The sequence below is a fragment of the Caloenas nicobarica genome, chromosome Z (assembly GCF_036013445.1).
Source record: "Caloenas nicobarica isolate bCalNic1 chromosome Z, bCalNic1.hap1, whole genome shotgun sequence".
In the NCBI taxonomy this organism is placed as follows: Eukaryota; Metazoa; Chordata; class Aves; order Columbiformes; family Columbidae; genus Caloenas; species Caloenas nicobarica.
In genome coordinates this window covers 24338945-24362895 of record NC_088284.1, presented here as the reverse complement: position 1 = coordinate 24362895, position 23951 = coordinate 24338945, and the positions used below count along the sequence as shown (strand labels likewise).

At 39.5% G+C, this 23951-nt stretch overlaps 1 protein-coding gene across 1 annotated transcript in view; it reads left to right on the top strand.

Annotated features, from left to right (window-relative positions):
* HCN1 (hyperpolarization activated cyclic nucleotide gated potassium channel 1) overlaps positions 1 to 23951 on the top strand; it is a 194412-nt gene that overhangs the window by 153443 nt on the left and 17018 nt on the right. The window contains exon 6 of the mRNA XM_065656472.1: positions 16409 to 16649. Within this exon, the coding sequence (XP_065512544.1) occupies positions 16409 to 16649 (241 nt within the window). The remainder of the gene's footprint in view (positions 1 to 16408; positions 16650 to 23951) is intronic.

Genomic DNA, 23951 nt, shown 5'->3' with positions numbered 1-23951 from the left:
AGTTCACATTTTTTTACTGAGAGTTCTTGCCACCTACACACTTGAACATCATTTGGCACCAGAAGGCCCTAGTCCCAAAAGCAGTTTGTGTAATTGTCATTACATGACGTGGAGATGGTACAGACAACAAGAAAAATAAAACCAAACACACATACACACAAAAGCAAACAAACAAACAAAACCACAACACCAAAAAAATCCTAAACCAAACAACCCACAGCTAAAAGAAATCTATTCTAAAAGGACACCTGAATTACAAAAGTTTAAAGACATATACATAATCATTTCAATCTAAGAAGAGAGTGTAAGAAATGTCCAAGTGGCTCAGCTCTGGTGCCTGTCTAAGCCGCCCACCTCCCCAGCGGTGCCTGTAGGTGGATGCCCATGAACAAGAACAAGGCAAGTGTGGCATTTCCCTTAATGACTCTCCTAGACTCTCAATATTTTCAGTTCAAGGGATTCTCTGAGACTGATGTGTTTTTTTCTACTGGGTAATCCTTAATACATATCACTTCCAATTACTTGAATCCACGTATGCTCACTGCAACCAAACCTTCCTTTCGCAAGGACCAGACCTGTACCCTGCTGCATGAGAAACCACCTCCTTTGGGATTGGATCTGGCTCCTACTGTTTTGTTTTGTTTGGTTTGGTTTGGTTTTGTTTTGATGGCCATTAATTCTTGTAGCAGAAGTTACAGTCAATTCCTACCCATCCTTCGCATGCCGATTATGATTTAGTAGACTTCTGTGATAACATTCTTAAACTGTATTGTTTTGAAGGTAAAGAGGCCTATTCTACTTAATAATTTCTTGCATCGAAGCCAGCTCATCCCTATGATCATCGTTCTTGCCATTCTCAGTTTTTTCCTGAGTCTACTATAGCCTTTTTGAGATGAGAACACCGGATATGCAGCCAGCATACTGATGTTATAATAGTAAAAAGAATTACTTTCCTAATAATTCCTAACATTAATTTGCTTTTTTAATCACTTCCAACCATCGAGTTTATTTTTTTTTTTAAATTATAACTGTAAGACCTAACTCCCAAGAGGTAACGGATACATTATTTTATGTATTTGTCTAGGTGTATCGCTTAACACTGCTCTCCAGTAATTTCAAGCAAGCCCACAAGAACTTGCTTTTAGTTTCTTTTTAACAAACTTCTTCATCTTTACATAGTGCTGTTTCTGAAATTGAGCAGAACTGTGTGAAGTTCTTGCCCTTTGTTGTTCCCCTAGGGATAGTGAGTGGAAGTACATTATGGTACCTATTACAGCCTAATGAGTCAAGTGTAAAACTCTGAAAAATATCCTGCACAGCGCTTAGTGTAGCATCAAGGGTGGCATTTTGTGACAGTTCTTGTAAGGGAGGTTCTTTCACAGCAAAATAATGGAAAGCTTCCATTACTGGATTTATAATTGATAATAGTGATTGTACCTAAATAAAAACAGGACTAAAACCAGATCAGTTTGGTACATGTAGACAAATTGAGTACATTTTTAGATAAAGTATTTGGTTCCTTCCAGAATAAATTGTAAATTTATCAATTTGGTAACTTTGCTAACTTTTTTCCTTTTTTTAACCTCCTCCTTTTCCCTATTAAAACTTACTTCCTTTTGTAATAGCTTTCCTTCTATTTAAATATTTTTCTTTAGAAATCACAAAACATTATATTGACAGTTAGACTATACTATAATCCTGTGCACAAAGGACGAAACATCTCTGGAGTTAATAGTATGAGGTGAAAATGTGGTGTGGTTAGGTGATAGTATGCTTCAATCCTTTTTAATAGTGTAGTCATTATGATTTTTGGATACAGGTCATCAAACATTAAAATAGTGGTAGAAAATAAAATTAGTTTATTAAAAAAAAATAAAGTGTCAGAGTCAATATTAAGTTACTGGAGATTCCAAGTATTTTGCTTCCGTATCAACTTATATCCATAAATTCAGGTAATTCTTTCATTATAAGCCACTGTACTTTTATGCATTTTTGTATGCAATGAACCTTCGTATGAAGCTTCAAGAGGGTAACTAGGGAAAATGCATCAAAATTATAGCTGTAATCATACTGGAACTCATTTAAATATCTCTTTATATAACTATATGGAAAGAGTGAATACTTCTTTACATAGTGCATTAAAGGTCTTTTCGCATAGACACAGATAAAACATAACTTTAGTTCATACTCTGGAGTACTGGAGTCATGAATGAATTATGTAGCATGTCAGTCCTGCAGGAAAAATGCTGATATACCACAGCATTATTTATTTGACAAATGCTGAAAAAAAATATTGCTATTTTTCAAAATTCTGTGTAAGGTATATCCAAAGAATAGTCTGTGTATACAAGGCTTAAGCAAAGCCTTGAAAATTTCTTAGAGGACTATAATTATATTTTTAAAATTAAAAATAATAACGAATAGGCCACTTCAATGTTGGAAGTGTCAGACAATCACGAGGTGATTGGATTATTGTGTTTTAAGATGCATTTCCACACGGGTGTGACACAGTAACAAACTATATACACTATCAAATCTGTTTCTCAGGGACCTGAGACAATGTAGTTTAATTTCGTCAACTATGGGGAGTGTGTTTGCCCCTTGATGTGTGCACATACATACAGGAGTGTACACGCTGCAGCTGAGACACAGCTTTTAAATTGCCGCGCACTTGCATTGCTATTGATAATATTAAAGAAAATTTGATCATAGTCCCTTCTGTGTTTGACGTGCTTTGTTAGCAAAACCATCCTGAGCTGAAACATTATTTGTCAAGTCCAACTGCTTCTGATAACACAGATAATAATAAACCATCAGTTCTCAGCAAGTGTGATTTTGAAGTCTTGTTACTGCACCTATAAGATTCCTTTGTCATAATTGTTTAATAAATACTTCAGACATGACAGTTCTTCCATGAGCTCTTCAAATATACTGATCCAAATCAAATACCCAAATCTTAGTGCAGTGGTTGTCTTTCATAGAAAGGTAAGTTGTTTGAGAAAAGTACCAGACTATTTAGATGTAAACTAAATGTTGTGAGAGATGTAAAATCCCAGTATAGAAGAGTAAATCCAGTCTGTACCTGCTCCTGTCTGAACTGCTGTTCATCCAAAGAGCAGAATCAGGAAGGTTTTTGTGGCCATCAGATGTGGTGCATTGAGATAACAGCAGCTAATGCAACAGGAGTGCTGTCCCACAGAGGAGAATTTCACACTCTTGCCTCTTCCAGTCTGCGATCATGCTTCCAAGTGTCCATCATATCTCAGTTTTTAATGGAGTGAAGAATTGTTCAGCTAGCTGATGATACCCAGGTAGTGCTAGGGGCAGCAGGTGGAAAAAGCCAAACACTTTCTTTGTCTTTGTGCAGTTTCTGCTGAAAGCCAGGAAAGATTACTACATATTAGACAATGCTTACCACACCATGTTCATCCCTATTAGGTCTGAATAGGCCGTTGCAATTTTAGATGGCATTGCTGATTCTTAGGAGGTTAGAACTGATAACAAAGTAAATCATATGACTTCTGAATTACTTCTCCTTATGTAAATGCATTTTTTTTTAACACGCGTGCTTTGTCTTTTGAAGCATATATGTTTGGTATCGGTAAAAGTGCTTTGGGGGTTATGTAATTCAAAAGTTTCTGTGTTGAGCGGGCACCCTTTAAATGTGGCAGCATCCGTGAAAGTCACCACAAATAAAGATTATCATTGTTACTCACCACCAGCAAGAGGAAATAAATATGCCATGCACTTTCTGATGCAGAAGCAAATGCATGTGCCTATTTTTGTGCACTCACTTGCACATTATGATTGTGGTGGTAACAACATACAGAAGGGTACACACTATTTCCTGTGTATAAATTTGGAGTTGCCTTTTAAAAGCACATGATCTCAAAGGCAAAAACAAGGAGAACAAAAAACCAAGCAGAGCACAAAATCTGTTCTGAATGCACATTAATGAACTTAATTTCCAGTTGGTACACTGGTGATTTAAGAAGGTAAATCTTGTTGAAGCTGTGGGAGATATCCAAGTTAAACTCTGAACTTCCTGGCAATGCTAGATCACTCTTTTGCTTTTTTCCTAGTGCCACTTGAACAAAAAAAGAAGTACTTAGTTTTGGCACCTGCACAAACTCTGTCTAATCTGTAGTTTTGGACTGTTCCTGTTATCTAGCAAACACAATAAGCAAATAAAATTTTCTCCAAAAATTGGCTTGTGGGTAACACAAAAACACAAAGGTGAAATACTGATTTTTTTTTCCTAAAATCTTAGTACCTGAAAAATCAGGGTTCTGTTCTTCAGTTGCAAAATAATCTTGTGGAAGTATAAGCTCTTTTGATGAACTGTCTTTATATAAGAGATTAAATGGAAATGAGAATCACTAAAAAATTGTTGAAATTATTTGTAAATGGACAGAGAATGAAATTTAGCATAGGTATGGTGATGAATTACATGTGTTTAATTTAAAGATATGTGTCTTACACTGAAGGTATATAGTGTCTGGTATTTTTAATGATTAACAAGACTCTCTCTCCCCTTGGGACTAAACTACTGTGGTACAAGGTTGTTAAGAGATGAGTGGAGTTAAAAGCTGGTGCAAAATGTGGAGTCTGATGTATGAGTACGGGTACAGACTTCTCGGTGGCTCCTGGCCTGAGTTCAAAGCAGTGGTTTTTATCTGTTGTCTCTCTCTGTTTCATGACACCTTCACAGAGTCCTGCTCAGCTCTGGGTAGCCCCAGATCCTAAGCCAGCCTCGGTATGAGTGGAGCTCTGGCAGGCAAGGAGTTCCTCTAAGAGGATCTTTATCTCCCAGCTTGTCCAGTGGAGCCTATGTTTGTTAATTTTCTTTTGAATAAATCCCTTTTTCTTTTCACCCATTTGTGAAAAGCAAAAACTCTGCGGTTGGTTGAGAGGGTACTAAAGAGGTGTCATAAAGGACATACAGGAGCACGTTTTATGACCTCATTGCGTGTTTGTATGCTCTGATCACTGTAGTGTATTTGAAGCATTGGACGGTGCCTTCCTAGAAGGCTAAACTATTTTGTAGATAAAGTAAATACCTTTGTGGTTGTATAAATTTTAAAGAAAATCCATATTCTTTATAATTAACAGTTTTAATTTTAGCCTGGATTACAGTCATTAGTTAACTGTGCAACTGAAAACTATTTCGTATTTATTTCTGTGATCTCATGAATGTCACATGCACTAAAAAGAAGTTTATTTCACCATGAGTTTTTCTTGTACTGAATTGAAAAGCAGGAAGCAAAGATGGGTCTGCGTCTATTAAAAAATAAGAAAAGAGTGGAACTACTGAGAATCATTTGAAAAATATACCTGATGAGAACATGATGCTATTGGAGTCATAACAGATTATTTGGGAAATACAATGGCTAGCACAGACATCCTGTAACAATAATCTAGCTGTCATTGTAGCACTCATTGCTACGCATTGTATAAACACTGTTGTATTTATGCAAATGGAAAATTCCATAATCATCCACATTTCATCAAGAGTAGAAAGTCTCCCATCTGTAGGGGCTGGAAATGTAATAGCTCATGCTTTTTAGTATCTGTCACAAATAGATTCGCTACTGAGGAGAAGAGAAATGCTGCCAATATTATGTGAGCAGTCTACTATATAACAGACCTTGAAAGAACTTAAGAGGAAACGACATCTTTAGAGATGCAGAAATGGAGGTGTATGTAGCTTGCTTTGTCATTCTCTAGCACCAGATACGTTCTGCATAATATTGATACTTACAGCAATGGGACAAACTTAGAATGTGAGAAAGCGGTTAATACCCTACCTAAGCCATTATTTAAAGTTCATGGCTAGCCTATTTTTAGGCCACCATGTGAGAAGATGTTTGCTGAAAATAGATACAGATCAGGTGTCCTTGCAGAATATAGAACATTAGGGCGTTTCATTTCCAAAGAACATAATTGCGACTGGGAGCAGATTCTTCTTTCCTCTCACCTTTTCGCTTGTAGATTATAACTTCAGTTACACAAGCACACACTCTTACATGAGTTATATTAACCTCTAAATATTTAACTAAAACTATTTTGAAGTATAGTTCTCATAGGACGTGTTAATTGAACTTTGATTTTTTTACATTATATGTACAAATATGTACATTTGTACACATATAGATATGTCCATGTACACATAGAAATATATCCACAGGAGAGCACATATATCTGTATATATACACACATACACAAACTTTCAGGCACATTCATGCAAACACTTGTGTCTAAGATGTATGTGTGATAAAAATACTATATCATACTCTTTTGATATCTTTGCATAGTACTAAGGACATACATTACGTTATGTACTCCAATATGGTCTTTATGTTTTTCACTATTACAGTATGTCTCAACACACATTTCCTATGCCACTGGTCTATGGCTACAATATATCACCTTAAAATGAACTGTAATGACAACAGTTTTAAGGATTCTCCTATGATATAAAGTCAATGCAGATAAATTTATTCATAAAAGCAGAGATTAAGATATAGTCTTTAGGTAATTTAAAAATCTTTCTGAATAAATTATAGGAACATATTTCTTATGGAAGTAATCCTCAGGCTATAATTAATTCATAAGGTGAGTAATGTAATTATACTTAAACACTATTAATGGTTAAAGAAATTTAAAACTTTGGGCAAGCAGATGAACTGAAATTGTTTCGAGAAGAATATTTAACTGATGCAAGGAATGTGCTACTGCCTATGCATGTGCATCCTGCAGCTGCCAAGTCCTATGCACAGATGCTAATGGCCGTTCCCCAGTGCCCTGCTGTCATCAGGCCCCCTTGCTTTTAGTGCATGTTTAGTCCTGGAAAAAAAAGCACAAGCACAAATATTTAAGGCCTTAGTGATTGCATGCAGAGAGCAAGCACAGCATAATTACTAAATGTAGATGACAGAAGACTACAGGTGTCTCCCTTGGTTCTTGTTTATTGTTTTCGCAGCTGCTTCCTCTCCACGCTTTTCAGGATGGACAAATGCTGAGAACATCCCATGCATCCTTGATCTCTCAAGTCTTGATCTCGATTTTTCTCCTAGTTGTAACGTGACTTTCTTTGTTACTCTGACACTGTGCCATTATTAAGTGTATCTGCCTACTGTATGTTTAAAGAGTCTGATGCATTACTTTTACTCTAGCTGTTATTACTAATCCACGTTGACTAGACTATCCCTGCCAGTTTGCCTTCTCTTTACGCCACATCATCTGCTATTGAAGCTGTTCTTGCTGTCACCATGCCTACTTGCACTCTTCAGAATTTCTTCCTCTCTTTACACCTCCCGTGCCATTCATGCATCTCTTTCCCCTGCAGCTACAAATATCATCCAAAGTGGCACTCTTAAACAAATTCTATCTTCAGAGCTGTCTGGCTGTCATTCTACTCATGTATTCCCAGAGAATTCATCTTCATTTTTACCATCCAATGATACCTCTTCTGGAGCCAGCTCTCCGTGTCTCACCCTTACAACTGAGCATCATCCTCGTGTTTCGCTGTAAAACTGGGCTCTAGAGTGAGCGCTTTCAGTGTTTTTGTACTTCTGCATTCTTGCACTCCAGCACAGTGCCCTGATTGTGGATCATGAGCATCTTAGACTCCTTGTTGGAACTTGCTATTCGAAACATAACTTCACTGAGCCCTCGTGCCTGATCTCACTCCAGCGCTCTTTTCAGCAGCTTCCTTTAGAAGGCAAATTCAAATAGTCTCATAATTAACTTGCCCCAGTTCACATAGCAAAGCAGTGATGAAGGCTGATTCAGATCCTTCTTATCTTTCTTTTTATATCCTTCTGTTATATATAGATGTGTACATCTATAGCTGACATTGTAAATATTCTAGCACACACGCAGGCATTCAGGGTTCTGTCACACATTTGTCTAAGAAAACTAAAGAAATCTTCTCATTGCTTACAAATGCTCTTTTTTGCCACTTTAAGATGTGGATTATACTTAAGTAGCAATGTTTAGATTTTTTGTGTTAGATAAACTTAGAAGTTTGCTGTTTCTCCCATATCCTAATGTAGGGTAGGCCTTCATTGAATAGTTACAAATTGAATTAGATGCAAACAGAAATGTACTTTTAAACTCTAAATATAATTTCATTGTGGATATTTCAAGCTCAGCTAACTGGGATTTATCCAGTATAATCAGTAACATTTAATTTAAGCCACTTAATAATTTTATAAAGATAGGCTTTGAAGCAGTGGGCTTTTAACTCACAATAAGAAGTAAGTGTTAACCTAGCAATTAACAAGATAACAGTATTTCTGCTCCTGAGATCTTGGAGAGCTCTAAAATAACTCAGTGAAAAAATCGCCACTGATTTTTAAATAACTGTTTTCCTGGTTGTTGTTACTGTGTCAGCTAAACCAGACACATAGGGTGTAGATAAAACGTGTTCTCTTGACAACTATCTCCTTGTGGACTTGGTTGTTTTGGCCATTTGGGTTGTAGGACACAGAAGACTGGAGATAGAAGGAGGGCACAAAAAGGGAGGGATGGCATGGTAGAAGGAATTTTTTGCCTGTTGCAGAGCTCACAATAAAATCTCCATGGAAGCATTCCTATCTTCAATTTCTGGTCTTGATCAAACAAGTGCATATTGGAAACAAGTCAACACAAAAATTCATATCCAAGCCATGGCTTTCTATTTCTCCTAAGGCATGCCACCTAGCTGTTTGCTTCAGTACTTTGTTTTAGCACCCAGTCAGCCCCCTGCTAGCTTCAAACACAGCTTTTTTTCCTCCCTGCTTTCATCCACAAGTTATTATCTTCATGGCCTTGTTTTTCATCAGCAAGAGAGACTGTATTGTTGAGTCATAAAATGCTGTTCTGCATTCTGACTGACATATTTTACACAACAAAGCACTCAAATCAATATATTTTATCTAATAAGTCACAGAAATGTAAGTGTAACTCAGGCTGCCTTTGTGAAACTCCACTATCTTTTCCCCTTTTTTCTTTCTGTCATGCACAACTACTCCTCCTTGCAATCAGGTGAATCAGTGTCCTGAGAATAGCAGCATTCTTTCCAGCACTGTTCTAAAACAGAACCTTTTTTTTTTTTTCCCTGGCAATCAGGTGAAATCTGACTGACTCTGGTGAATATCAGAAATACTCTTCATTCAGAAAAGCTATAAGTAGCATTTGAGCTTTTTTTTTGGAAAGATGTAGTAGAAAAAAATAGTATCTGCCACACAGATCACAGATAAAGACTGATTGATGTTAACAAGTGGTATCACTGGAGCTTCAGTACAAATTACAAATGAGTAAGGATGAATATGGTTTCCAGAATCATCAGATTACCAGATAGAGGAGGAGACAGGAAGCTCCAAATAGAGTGGAAAAGCTATGATGCAGAAGGTATTAACTTCTGAGCAAGCAGATTAGACAAAGTTTTTTAATTATTAGCAAAACTAACTTTCTTCTGTTTCTTAATCAATCACTGTTTTAGAAAAAATGTGAGGTATACTCCATTCATTTGTACAACAAATACAATGACTAGCTCACAACATTCTTTGGTGTACTCACACAAGTTTCAGATATGGATACCAATAGGATATGGATACCAATAGGTTTTTGTAAACTTCACATCTCTTAGGATTCACCTTTCTGCCATGATTTGACAAAACGCGTTTAAATCTGTAGTCTCATTGCCATAATGATACAACTTTAAAATGCGTAACTAAACCATGATTTCAGTCTTAAGTGCCCTCTGCCCAAGATGTTATTTAGTAAATACTATAGTATTAGTGAATATAACACACAAATGTACACACACACAAATGGGAATGAAGATATTTGGTTATTCAGGGGCAGAAAACTGAAATAATGATTGTTAAATACATTTGCAACTTGCCATTTATTTATTCAGTTAGCAAAAAGGAACAGTCTCTACAGCAACTGCTGTGTCATACAGCACTAATTCCATATTTTCTTCTGTGATGAACTGTGGTTGTTTTTTTACTAAGAGCATTCAGAAAATTTGGTCAGCAGTGCAGTTCAGAAGGTAAAACCTGCAAGAAGTAAAGATTGGTCATCTGGCACAAACTTTAAGTAGTCATCTGGATTATGAGGACTTCTCAGGCTCTTGAAATTAGAATGGCTATCTCACAAGTACAGACCACCTTAAAATTTTGCATGTATTGCTGTTCTCATTTTGATACTTCTCATCCTTTCCCAGATAGAAACCAAACTTAAGAGACATAGAACGTTTCAGAACACTGAAGAAGATGAAAACTGAATTCCCTTTAAAACTGGCCCAGTTAAGTAACAGGTGGACAGCTGGGTGAATGAAAGGGTGGATAATGTCTCCCTTCCTTTCTTCCTTCCCTCCTTCTTTCCTTTCTTCCTTCCCTCCTTCCTTCCTCTGTCCACTGGTTTTCAAGGCAACTGAGATCACATGGACTGTCTTTGCCCTAGATATGAGAGTTTTTTCAGGTTTTGTGCTTTGTCTGTAGCTCAAACACGTAGTTCACCTCAGAACAGGGCATTGTTGGGCTTTAAAGTCAAAAGGGCTAGACAGAGAGATTTTCTAAGACACACACACCTGCAATATTCAGCTATGTTAATGGCAAAATATCAAATTCCTGAAGAAAAAAAGAATTATGTTTCTCAATGCAGCTCTAGACTTCAATTATGGTATCCAAAACCTACCCAATTTCTAATTAAAATTTAAGCAGAGTCTCTGTGTTAGATTGACCAGTCTATTGAAAAATGAAAAATCATGGAAATCCCATTCAAAGACAAACATACATAGTTGTTAGTACTCATATGAAAGCCTCTAAGCAAAATTTATTTTTAAGTCATACACTATGTTTAGATGAGTAAACAGAATGTGTCAAAGCAATTTGAACAAATTCAGTGCACCCGAAATGAAGAATATTGCATCCTGTTGCCACATGCAGATTTTCTGGCATTAAATAAGTTGTGAGCTAACGATGTAGTCATTCCCTCAGTGGGATACTAATCCTAGTCCTCCTGATTGCCTACTGTCATAAAACCCAGGAGAACTTAATAGCAGTGAGATGCCTGTTTTCTGCCAAAGTTGACTATAATTGACCAGTGGGTTAAAAAATTAGAGAAAATCATGAACACGTACAGAATATGACTCCTTAAAAACTGGTTTAAACATATTCAACTTGCTCACATGGCCCCAAATCTCTAAATATCATGCTTTTTCCTGTGGTTTGCTCTTAATCACTGGCTTAGTAATTTTTCTTTTGTGAGTTATTTCCAAGAGAAAAAATAGGTTTCTCACTGAAGAGAGTTCTTCCTTTCAATGGCCAATAAATTAAGACTGATCTAGTTTCACATCTTTCGAAAGCAGCGGTGAAAGAAGGGAGACTCAGAAAAGCAAAAAGTGCATTGTTTTGCACTAGATTTTTACAATATTTTGTAGAAGTGACCTCATGAAACTAAGCTATTTTTTGATGTAGGCAAAAACAGGCTTTGGTGGCCTACCCCTAAGAAGGACATAGTGTGTAGGTGGAAGTAGTACCTTTTATTAGCTCAATTTTATTAGTGGGAAAAAGCGAAGGACCTTTCAGGAATATCGATCTTTCAAGAACTTTGCTTTTTTCTAGCAACAGCTTTTCTACTCCATCTATCTAAAAACCTTCCCCTGGAGAAAAGATCCTAAAAAGTCTTACAGTTGCCATCAGAGAAGATGGCCACCTTTGTGGCTTGGTCACAGCTAGGACAACCTTGCAGCCGCCTCTGTAAATGTGACATCCTGAGATGCATCAGAGCAGTCATCCAGAAATATTGAACCCATGCAAAATAATAATATCTGATCCTTTAACATCGGTTTGAAAAAATAGCCAGGAAGGCCAAGATGACTAATAAAACCAGCACACTATAAAGGAGCAGGAGCCAGTGTAATTACCGAACAATCTCTTACGTAAAGCAGACCATTGCACCACTGACTTAGTTCTTGTGTAACAGAGACCAATACTTGAACTGGATCAACACTTGCTCCATGTTGGTCTGAATCACTCTTGCCCTTTAACCAGTTCAGCTATATAATACCCTCCTAATCCTTTCCTCAGGATTCACTTGGTATTATATCCATGTAGAGGTGAGACAAAATCATTATTATTTCATTTAATTAAGATAGCATATTGGGCAGCATAATCTGGTTCCAGTCTGGCTTCAGGTAATTAACTCAAAGAAAATATGAGTGAAAGATTTTTCTCTGCACAAAATGTCAGCTTTTAATTTGGCAGTTTGTTCTTTTGTTACCTTTCAAAACACAGAACTATTTCTCCTAGTACTTTCTGAATTACCTAAAACACGTTCATAATCTTTACTGTTTCTTTCTCCCCAAGATGATATTTAAAGTAATACATAAGAATCTGAAATTGCAGCACTGCCTATGATTAAGACTCGGTGAAATGTATTTTACTTGCTCTGAATGATCTCATATTTAAATAAAAGAACACTTTAAAGAAAAACAAAGCACTTAAAATGACACATTTCTTTCTCCCTCAGTAATTTTCCACCTTCTAATGTCTTAAATAAGGAAAGTTTGTACTTTAGCATAAACTTCCACAGAAAACTAACCAACAAAATGGGTGCATTACTGGGATATAATGACTGAAATTACCACAGCAGGGTGGTTTTATAGCGATGTTGGTACCTTCATTAGGCAACTCAGGCTGAGCAGGTAATGTGTGTGTACATGGGTATATCCAGATATAGATCACATAGAGAGAGAAAGGTGGGCAGAAGTTGGAGCCATAAGAGGACATGATGTTTCAAGGATGAAAATCCCGTGACAACGGTGTGTTTTGTTGGGATTCCCAAGATGAGATAAATTTCTTTCTGGTTGGGCTGGAGTGGCTCTACGTAGAGGAGTCCTGCAGGTCTGAATTCTCTGCTCTGTCTATATCATTCTCTCCTATGATGCTGTTAAGATAAGTTATTGATCACTTGTCCTTTTTTTTTTTTTTTTCCGGTTTCCCTTTTCTTTACTTTATCTTCCCCACTTCTCGACTTTCATTCCAGGCACCTCTTCTCCAGGTTTGTGCTCCCATGTTCTCACTTTTCCAGGAATTTCATTTTCTCAATCTGTTTCTAAAGCCAACCTTCCTGCCTTCTTTTTTCCCCTTCTTCTATATCTTTGTGTTCTTTCTTTTTGTTTTCCTGCCATTCTCTCTGTCTTAATACAGCTCCACCTAGGTCTATGTTACTCTTTCTTCCTGATCATGCCTGGAGTTGAACTTTCCACTCTCCCAGCCTTCTCTCTTCATCCCTACCAGCTTCTATAGAATTTCCAGTCAATTTTTGCTTTCTGTAGTAATTTCCTCTTTCTGCCTTCTGGACACGTAAGACAAGCTCTTCACTTCAGAAACAGAAAACAAGCAGCAAGTCTACTGAAAAGCCCTTGAGAAAGGCAAGAGAAGTAAGAATTATTTCCAGCTTTCCAGCATCAGCCTTGCCTTTCTGCAGTGTCATAGAGCGCTGAGGGTGCAGTCTGGGACTCCTCGCATGATGCCACCATACCGCCAGCAGTGGGAGAAGAGAACAGCTTTCCTTTGGGAGGGAGCTGGTGGCTGGAGCTTTACTGAGGAATGGAGTATTTAGACGAAAAGGGAAACAGTCTTTTCCTCATGCCTTAGAAAGACAGTCAGCTGGAATCTCTTAATATTTTTTCCCTCATACAGAATATACTAGAAGGGGTAGCGTGGGATTACTCCTCTAGACTTAATGACTCAGGAGGATTCACTGATCTTGAATGCCAATGACATCTCTGTGATAATTCACACCTTGCAGTGCTGTTACTTCAGATAATTTTGGATCCAGAAGACATCTTGCATCAAATTTTCCATGTGCTTTTACAAGCAATAGTAGTTTGTGGGGCTTTTTTAAGCGCTGATTCTGATGTCATGTGCATAGATGGTATTGTTCCATAGTGTGACACCAATAGCATCCCTGTCTTTGCCTGCACTGGGTGGAAGTCATAGCCAGACCACTCTTCCTTGCTGTAAGTAGAAGTCTTCCTGTTGTTACACATCACAGTCCTCTTTTCCTCACATCTTTTCTGTTTCCATTCCTGCCATGTATTCCTGTACATTTCAAGTTTCATGCAACCATGAAGAAATCTGCTCTTGGTCTCAGATCTGTCTCCTCCTGTCGTAATCCAGCCCATTTGTGCTTAGCCATGGGGTCCATACATGATGCAGTGTTTCAGGCATACCAAAAGACTCATAAGAAAGGGATGTTATGGCAAGCAGAGGGACTGAGGAGAGTGAGGCAGTATGGTGAAAACTGATGGAAATGAAGTGTTGTTCTATTTCCATCACTTATAAATAATTCTCAGATAAAATGTTCGTGGTGGAATCATATCCCTGTGAATTCAATTGGAGTTCAGTGACTGACTAAAGATGTAGCATCTTACTCTTTGTTCATTCTATATTTAAACCAATAATTCTGGAATTAAATCTGCATTAAATTATAATTGTATAAAATTGTATTTTTTTTGTATCACCTTGACTTATTCCAGAGGAAAAACAGAGGAGGAGGAAAAGCTTATATAGTATTTATCTAAGTATATAGCTGTGATGCTATTGAGACCATGGTTAAAGAGATTCCCTGTACTTTGTTAAGAATCGATGTTCATTTCTCCCTAGAGACACTTCTGTTGCCACTTTGTCATTATATAATGACACTTTCTTGCAGGATTGTCAGAAGAGGCCATAAATCTATCCCAGGACTAGCACAAGGACATAATTTTGCACTGTTTTTTCTTTTTTTTTTAACGGAAAATAAGGCATTGCTGGAGATAACAGCTTTCTGCTTCCTAGGCGCCTGGTGAGACATTTTGTTTCACATTGTTTTTCCGAGTTCCACTGGATCTGTTTTGAAAGGATGTAATTTCTCTGTGAAAGGTGGTTGTTGCTTTCCTCTTAGATCATGCCCATGCCTCTTAATTGCCTCAGTAGCCATTTGCTTACCTTCGAAGGGAGATTCCGCCCTCCTTCCCAGATGCAAGGGCACTGATTTGAAGAACCCACTCTGGTTTGTTGCTTGTACTGTGGAACTAGCTCAACTTCTCCACTGTGCCTGCAACCAGGACATCACATGGTGGGGGTGGGAGGAGAAGAAAGGAATTTGTCTGAACTGTGGACAAAGATATCTGAGCTTGTTGCGCAGTATGGCTGCATGGGATGTATGAGGTATGTGAGTATGAGACAGTGGATGCATGGGAGGTTGAAAAAGCAACTTCCAGCACGGGTCTCAGTCAAGGGGGTGAGAGCACTGGTAGATGGGATGTCTTCTTTACACCACTCACAAAGCCTTGGCTTAGTGTAAGAAATGCTAGGGATACTCCATTGATGACGAAGTTATGTTTATTTTTCCAAAGCAGTTAGATGGCTGCTGGTTGTATTTTTCTTTTATTTGCTCTGTGTGCATTTATATACAGATGATTATATATGCTCTACATGTCATGTTTGCATTGCTAACACAGTTGATGTCACCTCCCTGAGCCCCTCTCCATGTGTAATACTGATTAGCCTCAGCTCTTCAATACACTGTTAAATCTGTATGACAAGTGGCCATGTTAATTTTCCTAAGACAAAGAAAAGTCTGTAAGAATGAGCTTGAAACTCTTTCAGAAATTGTTCCCTTTTTTTGTTTAAAGCAAGTAGGATATTTATAGCTTTTCAGTACTAATACTTTCATGTAGATGTGCTCATAGTTGGCTCTGTAAATATAAGTATTCTTGGTGGGAGACGCCCTTAAGGCCGGTAGCAGTCTTAGGAAAATACCAGTGCTTTCTGCATATAAGGATTTGCTATATATATATTTCATTGAAGGGCAGGATTGTATGCCTCTGTATTCATAAAAGGAATTAAATTCTGGGAAGGAAATTTTCCTGTTGATTTCAGCTAGCCCTGCAGCTGACTGTAATGTACATTTGTATTACCACTGGAGTTGTTCTGATCAGTTAGATGTTACTGGTGCAATACTTGAAAACACAGGGCTTGCATAACTTTATCACTTAATACAGCTATTGCAGCAGCTAATCTTGTTGTCAGGCAGTGTAACCCCTATTTAATTTTCATCTTTCTGTCGTACTTCTTGCTTAAAATCCAAGAGGAATAATAAATAATGTGAAAAATTGCCTGAAGAAGACAACTTTTCACCTCGGAAGTACAAATCAGACTGAACTGTGTTTCAATCACTTCACTAGAAACAGACAAAAATATAATTAAAGATTAAAAAAATAGGCACAGAAAGAAACACAGAAAAGACCAATATCAACATAAAGAACAACTTCGTGAAGAAAGCAGATTTTTTTTTCCCCAATGCCAATCATATTGTATTTATTCACTGACAATTATTATCATTTTGCTTCCTTCCCATTTAGGAGATTGTCAACTTCAACTGTCGGAAGCTGGTTGCTACAATGCCTCTTTTTGCTAATGCAGACCCAAATTTTGTGACTGCCATGCTAAGCAAACTGCGATTTGAGGTGTTCCAACCTGGAGATTATATTATCCGAGAAGGGGCTGTGGGTAAAAAGATGTATTTCATTCAGCACGGTGTTGCTGGTGTCATCACCAAATCCAACAAGGAGCTGAAGCTGACAGACGGCTCTTACTTTGGAGGTGAGTAGGAAAAAATGAATGATACCATTGGAGTGAATGCATTAGAACAAAACATATTCAGATATCAGTCAGAGACATCGGAAAAAGTCTACTGAGTGTCTTTTGCTTATAGAGTTCCAACTGCAGAGTGCACACAATATTTCTGAATAAGACATTCAGAGTCTGCTTACTATTGTGAGGATAGCTATTGAAGATGCAGAATGACCTTCCTGAATTTTGAAGTTATTTTGAATTAGTTAGTCTGTTATTTAACAGTCAGTATTTAAATAAAATTATCATAATTTACATAGTAATTTTATAGCTATTTAAAGCTAAAATAAACAGGAGCCGTTTTCTTTTAAAAGGGATAGTGGTTTTGAGTCATAAATGTAAAGTACTTCTAAAAGGTAAAAATCGCTGTAAGAATTACACAATCAGGCAGTGGATAAAAGGCGATTATTTATATGGGTTATTTTGGTATTCATGAATATTTCAAGCTGTTATTAGTGCTTTTTCACTGAATTTTAGTGCATTGCAATGTTTATCCTTCCAGTATGTACTATAAGAAACCAGATTCCCTATCTGACTAGATGGCTATGTATCTAACATGTAGGCCCACTGATGAATGGGATGGGTGCCCTGGTGACAGAAGATACAGAGAAGGCAGAATTACTGAATGCCTTCTTTGCCTCTGTCTACTCTGCCGGAGGCTGTCCTGAGGAGCCCCGTACCCCTGAGGCCCCAGAGGAAGTCAGGACAATGGAGGAGTTTGCCTTGCTTGATGAGGACTGGGTTAGGGAGAAATTAAGCAATCTGGACATCCACAAATCCGTGAGTCCAGATGGGATGCACCCGTGTGTGCTGAGGGAGCTGGCTGAAGTCATTGCTAGGCCACTCTCCATCGTCTTTACTAAGTTGTGGGAAACGGGAGAGGTGCCTGAGGACTGGAGGAAAGCAAATGTCACTCCAGTCTTCAAAAAGGGCAAGAAGGAGGACCCGGGCAACTATAGACCGGTCAGCCTCACCTCCATCCCTGGGAAAGTGATGGAACAACTTATCCATGGTGCCATCTCAAAGTATATCAAGGATAAGAGGGCCATTAGGGGCAGTCAACATGGCTCACCAACCTCATAGCCTTTTATGAGAACATAACGAGGTGGATAGATGATGGCAGAGCGGTGGATGTGGTCTACCTTGACTTCAGTAAAGCATTTGACACAGTCTCCCACAGCATCCTCGCTGCTAAACTGAGGAAGTGTGGTCTGGACGATCGGGTAGTGAGGTGGACTGTGAACTAGCTGAAGGAAAGAAGCCAGAGAGTTGTGGTCAATGGTGCAGAGTCTAGTTGGAGGCCTGTATCTAGTGGAGTCCCTCAAGAGTCAGTACGGGGACCAGTATTATTCAATATATTCATCAACGACTTGGATGAGGGAATAGAATGCACTGTCAGCAAGTTTGCTGATGACACCAAACTGGGAGGGGTGGCTGACATGCCAGAAGGCTGTGCTGCCATCCAGCGAGACCTGGACAGGCTGGAGAGTTGGGTGGGGAGAAATTGAATGAAATATAACAAGGGAAAGTGTAGAGTCTTACATCTGGGCAGGAACAACCCCAGGTTCCAGTATAAGTTTGGGAATGACCTGTTAGAGAGCAGTGTAGGGGAAAGGGACATGGGGGCCCTGGTGGACAGCAGGATGACCATGAGCCAGCACTGGGCCCTTGTGGCCAAGAAGGCCAATGGCATCCTGGGGTGTATTAGAAGGGGGTTGTTTAGTAGGTCGAGAGGGGTTCTTGCCCTCTACTCTGCCCTGGTGAGACCTCATCTGGAATATTGTGTCCAGTTTTGGGCCCCTCAGTTCAAGAAGGACAGGGAACTGCTGGAGAGAGTCCAGTGCAGGGCCACGAAGATGATGAAGGGAGTGGAGCATCTCCCTTATGAGGAAAGGCTGAGAGAGCTGGGTCTCTTTAGTTTGGAGAAGAGGAGACTAAGGGGTGACATTATTAATGTTTACAAATATGTAAAGGTTGAGTGTCACAAGGATGGAGCCAGGCTCTTCTCGGTGACAACCAATGATAAGAGAAGGGGCAATGGGTGTAAACTGGAACACAAGAGGTTCCACTTAAATATGAGAAGAAACGTCTTCATGGTGAGGGTGACGGAACACTGGAACAGGCTGCCCAGGGAGGTTGTGGAGTCTCCTTCTCTGGAGACATTCAAAACCTGCCTGGACGCCTTCCTGTGTAACCTCACCTAGGTGTTCCTGCTCTGGCAGGGGGATTGGACTAGGTGATCTTTTGAGGTCCCTTCCAATCCCTAACATTCTGTGATTCTGTGATTAATTAAAACCAGACATGAATTTTAGTCCAAATTAAATTCATCTGGTAATCCTAATGAAAAATAGGTTTTCATTTAGATGAAGACATCTGAATTTGGATTAAAGCAATCTCTTTTTTTAGTATAACAATAGCAAATATGAAAATGTTGTTCCTTGTTATATAAATTTTCTTGGTGCTATAGAATAGGTGTCTGCTGCTAAGAAAAGCAACAAGGCTGCTTTCCAGAAGCTGACTGAACACTTTTATGTACCACTGCTGCCCGTGACAATTACAGTTACTTGGTCATTGTATTAATTTTCTGTTGAATGCCTTGAATCATACCAGAAGTGAGTCAAAAGTTTTCAGAAAACGTTCAATTGAAAGCCTAATCAGTGGCATTTAGCTGGTATACAGAAGTGGGAAGCTTAGAAAAGCGAATTGGGCTCAGTGTTTGAATTGGGATATAGGGTTGCTTAACTAATCCCATTTTAGAATAATATGCTAAAACAACCCCCACTGATCTGCCCAGCAGGCCTCGTCACTCTGCAGTAGCCTCTGCAAGGTGATTTGTACCAGTTATCCCATGGGCTTAAACTGTAGATGCTGAAGACACGAGATTAAGGAGAAAGAAAAGGTGAATGCTGAGGGTGAAGAAACAGAGCAACCTTGGTCTTGGTCTCTCTGCTTAGCGGTGCCCCAGTTTGTGAAAACGAGTTTGCAAGAGCCTGCATGCTGAATCTGACCATAATACTCCTCTGAACTAGCAGCGGATCAGAGGAGATTGCACATGAAAGTATTTTACATAACTGTCAGCCTGTTGTTGCAGTGCAAATGACTACTTAGCTCATCCTGTTTGTCCGCTACCCTTCTTAGCACGAATGCAGACAAAAAGTAAGCTATTTGCAGTATCCAGACACCACAAGAACTTAGTACGCTGCAGTTTCGCTCATCCAGGCTACAGCTGGGATGAGACGAGGGGTGTGAATCTGGGGGCAGATTCATCCCCAGCCTAACAGCTGCTGGGGCAAATGGGAGATTACAGCTGCTGCTGGACACAGCCTGGAGAGGAGACACAAGGAGAGGAGAAGAAGTGCAAGCACACAGAGAGAGACAACCTGAGAAAGGAAGTGCCCTGAGATCCAAAGTGTTGTGATTCAGATCTGTTTTAACAAAATAATATATAGCATTGTGAATTCCTGGGAGGGGATTTCAGACCCCAGAGAAGAATGACCTATTTGACTGCAGCTGAAAAGAGAGGAAACAAGCTGCACATCAGTTAACTGCAAATTGTAAAGGTTTGGTTTGTCGAAGCAGAAAAAAAAAGCTCTAATATTCCCTTCTGTTTGGAGAAGTCGCTCTTCTCCTGAAATGTGTACCAGAATCTGGGTAGCACTTCGTGACCAAAGAAGACATAAAAGAAGTTGAACAATGGAACAGTAACCTGGACGAATAAGCCTGTGTTCAAATCCCAAGACAAAGAACCCCTTTTTTGCCTAATGGAGACATGCAAAGTTTGAGATTGAGGTACCATTTAAGCAACTGCAACTTACAACTTCAGCTTCAACTGTATAGTTCCCAGGTCTGACAAAATAAATCAATATGAACACCCGTGCTCTCACAAGCAAGGAAAGAGCACACAGGTGGGAGGGGTGTGCCATACCTAAACAAATCATTTTTTGATTTTTAAATGTCTTATGCATTGGAAGTTCCCAGTCACAGCTCAGAAGTGCTAACTGTTGGATGTCAGGTATTTCCCAGAGCTGACTTTCCCAAGGGCCCTGGCTCTGGGGAGGTTCAGGAGGAGTTTGTGGGCAGGCAGGCTTACCTCTAGAACTCACGGAGGGGTTCACCAACATCCTACCTTGGATTTGGAAAAAGTTTTTTGACCTTACAATATGTAAAATGTTCAGGTATTGATGCATTGTATTAATAGAAAACGTATGACACTGTGGAGTTATGGGAGAGCTGGAGGTTAGTGTGAAAGCCAAGATTTATGAAGAACCACAGCTGTATCACCAGTATTTGGGAGAGGCTTGAATAGAGACTGTTGGGAGAGTGAAAGCCTGGAAAACAAAACATTTAAACTTTGTTCTTAATTAAAAAACAAGCTTCCCTGTGGATACGGGTATTATGTGTCTCATATGAAACTAGACAAACCTTAAAATTGCTTGGAAATTCTTCTCAAAAAGAATGTGCCTGAATAATTGCCAATGGAATGGCTAAATCAGCTAAATCGGTTCACCTCTCTTTTACATTCTCTGGTGATTTTTAAGAGAGGTGCAGAGTGGTGACTGTAGAGAGACACCATAGATCTGGTTTAGATTGCCATGTGCCTCTTTCCTCATCTGTGCTCACTGGTTTCTCCTTTCTGGAGGGAAGGAGTAATACAAGACAGTAACCGCAGACACCATGTGATTTGTTCCTTGCTAGTCCTGTGGGAAGGGCATCATATCCCTTAACCTTCATGTGTGTTCATGAATGTAATCTTCTTGAACTTTGTGTGCAGGAGCATTACTTAGCCCAGCAGCGTATAGGATGCTAATTTTTATCCCAATAAGTTTTTCTCAGACTGCTGATTGAAGGATATTATCATCCTACGTGTCTATTCCAAGTGCTAGTAGGAATTTGAAAGTATAATAATTTCTGGTTCTATCTTTTTCCCTAGGCCATGTACACCCTACCCTCGCCCCCACTCCCCCTTTGTTAGAATACACAAAACATGTAAGGGCATGTGTAAGAAATGCTAAGTGGTCTATGCTCCCTCCAATCTGCAGTCAACATACAAAAAACAATCTTCCCCCAATTATTAGCAGACAAATATGTCCAGAAAAAAGTATGATTTGAGGCTATGTTCTTTCAAATGTTTCAGTAGTTACCACAGAGGAAATGTTTTAAAGAGAGTGCCATAAATTGTGTCTTGAACTGACATGGATCATCAGAAAGATTGTTTCAAAAAGATTCAGAACAATCCATTTTCTTTTGCCTTTTACTGGCATTTAAAGAATTTTTTTTTATTGCCTTACCTTAGAATCTCTGTGCTCACATGGTGTGCCCATGTGAGTTTTTATAAAAGGGACAGGAATTAGGCAATGAATACTTGAAGCTATTTTTCACTATTGCACAGTTATATAGTCATTTCTACATCAGTGAAATTATGTGAGCCACAGTTACCAGTGTAGAATTCTAGAACAATTCCAGGATTTTAATACTCTACAGCTGCTTTAATTGGATTTCCCCAGGACCATGTCTGTTATTTTTGAGGAAATACAGCAATACTCATTTTTCCTGAACATCTATGTATTTTTTTATGTCTTCCTTCACTTTTTCCTTCTGTTTTCTAAAATGTCTCCCAGTTTCCTATAATTAGTGAGATTCACAGCTAAACTGATAAAGCGTGGATTGGATGACTGGGTAGTGAGGTGGACTGTGAACCGGCTGAAGGAAAGAAGCCAGAGAGTTGTGGTCAACGTGACAGAGTCTAGTTGGAGGCCTGTATCTAGTGGAGTGCCTCAAGGGTCAGTACTGGGACCAGTACCATTCAATATATTCATCAATGACTTGGATGAGGGAATCGAGTGTACTATCAGCAAGTTTGCTGATGACACCAAGCTGGGAGGAGTGGCTGACACGCCAGAAGGCTGTGCTGCCATCCAGCGAGACCTGGACAGGCTGGAGAGTTGGGCAGGGAAAAATTGAATGAAATATAACAAGGGAAAGTTTAGAGTCTTACATCTGGGCAGGAACAACCCCAGGTTCCAGTATAGGTTGGGGAATGACCTGTTAGAGAGCAGTGTAGGGAAAAGGGACATGGGGGCCCTGGTGGACAGCAGGATGACCATGAGCCAGCACTGTGCCCTTGTGGCCAAGAAGGCCAATGGCATCCTGGGGTGCATTAGAAGCGGGGTGTTTAGTAGGTCGAGAGAGGTTCTCCTTGCCCTCTACTCTGCCCTGGTGAGAACTCATCTGGAATATTGTGTCCAGTTTTGGGCCCCTCAGTTCAAGAAGGACAGGGAACTGCTGGAGAGAGTCCAGCGCAGGGCCACAAAGATGATGAAGGGAGTGGAGCATCTCCCTTATGAGGAAAGGCTGAGGGAGCTGGGTCTCTTTAGCTTGGAGGAGACTGAGGGGTGACCTCATTAATGTTTATAAATATATATATAGGGTGAGTGTCACAAGGATGGAGCCAGGCTCTTCTTGGTGACAACCAATGACAGGAAAAGGGGCAATGGGTGTAAACTGGAACACAAGATGTTCCACTTAAATATGAGAAGAAACTTCATGGTGAGGGTGACAGAACACTGGAACAGGCTGCCCAGGGAGGTTGTGGAGTCTCCTTCTCTGGAGACATTCAAAACCTGCCTGGACGCCTTCCTGTGTAACCTCATCTAGGTGTTCCTGCTCCGGCAGGGGGATTGGACTAGATGATCCTTTGAGGTCCCTTCCAATCCCTAACATTCTGTGATTCTGTGATTGCTGCTACTTTCAGCGAAGCAGTAAACACGTCTTTACTTTTCACAAATAAAAGAGAAACTTCTCCCACTGAGACTGACAGTTTTCATGTGAGGCGAAACAAGGTTGCCCTCAATGGAAATTATGACCTTCTCCTTCTAGTTGCTGCTGTAGGGAGAGTAAAATGTGAATGAATAAGGTCAGGAGAGAGTGGATGGTCAGGGCTATGCTAGGACATAGGACAAAACCATAGGGGAGGTCAGGAGAGCATGTGGAGCAAGATGGAGGCCAATGGAGAGAGGACTGCGTGTGGGTGAGAGTCAGGCTGTGAGTGGTACAAGGAAATGTGAGACAAAGGAACTGCAAGCGCATGAGATTGATGGGAAAGGGAAGAAAATGCAAGGGGCAAGAGCACACTCGAACAAGATTAAAGCAACCTTCAGAAACTAGAAAGGAGTGGGAAGGTGCGTACAACTATCCCTTTTGTACAGCAAGTAGGAAAAACCTGATTGCATGTGTGTCTGCAGCTAAGCTGAATTGCAAGCCTGAGATTCAGGC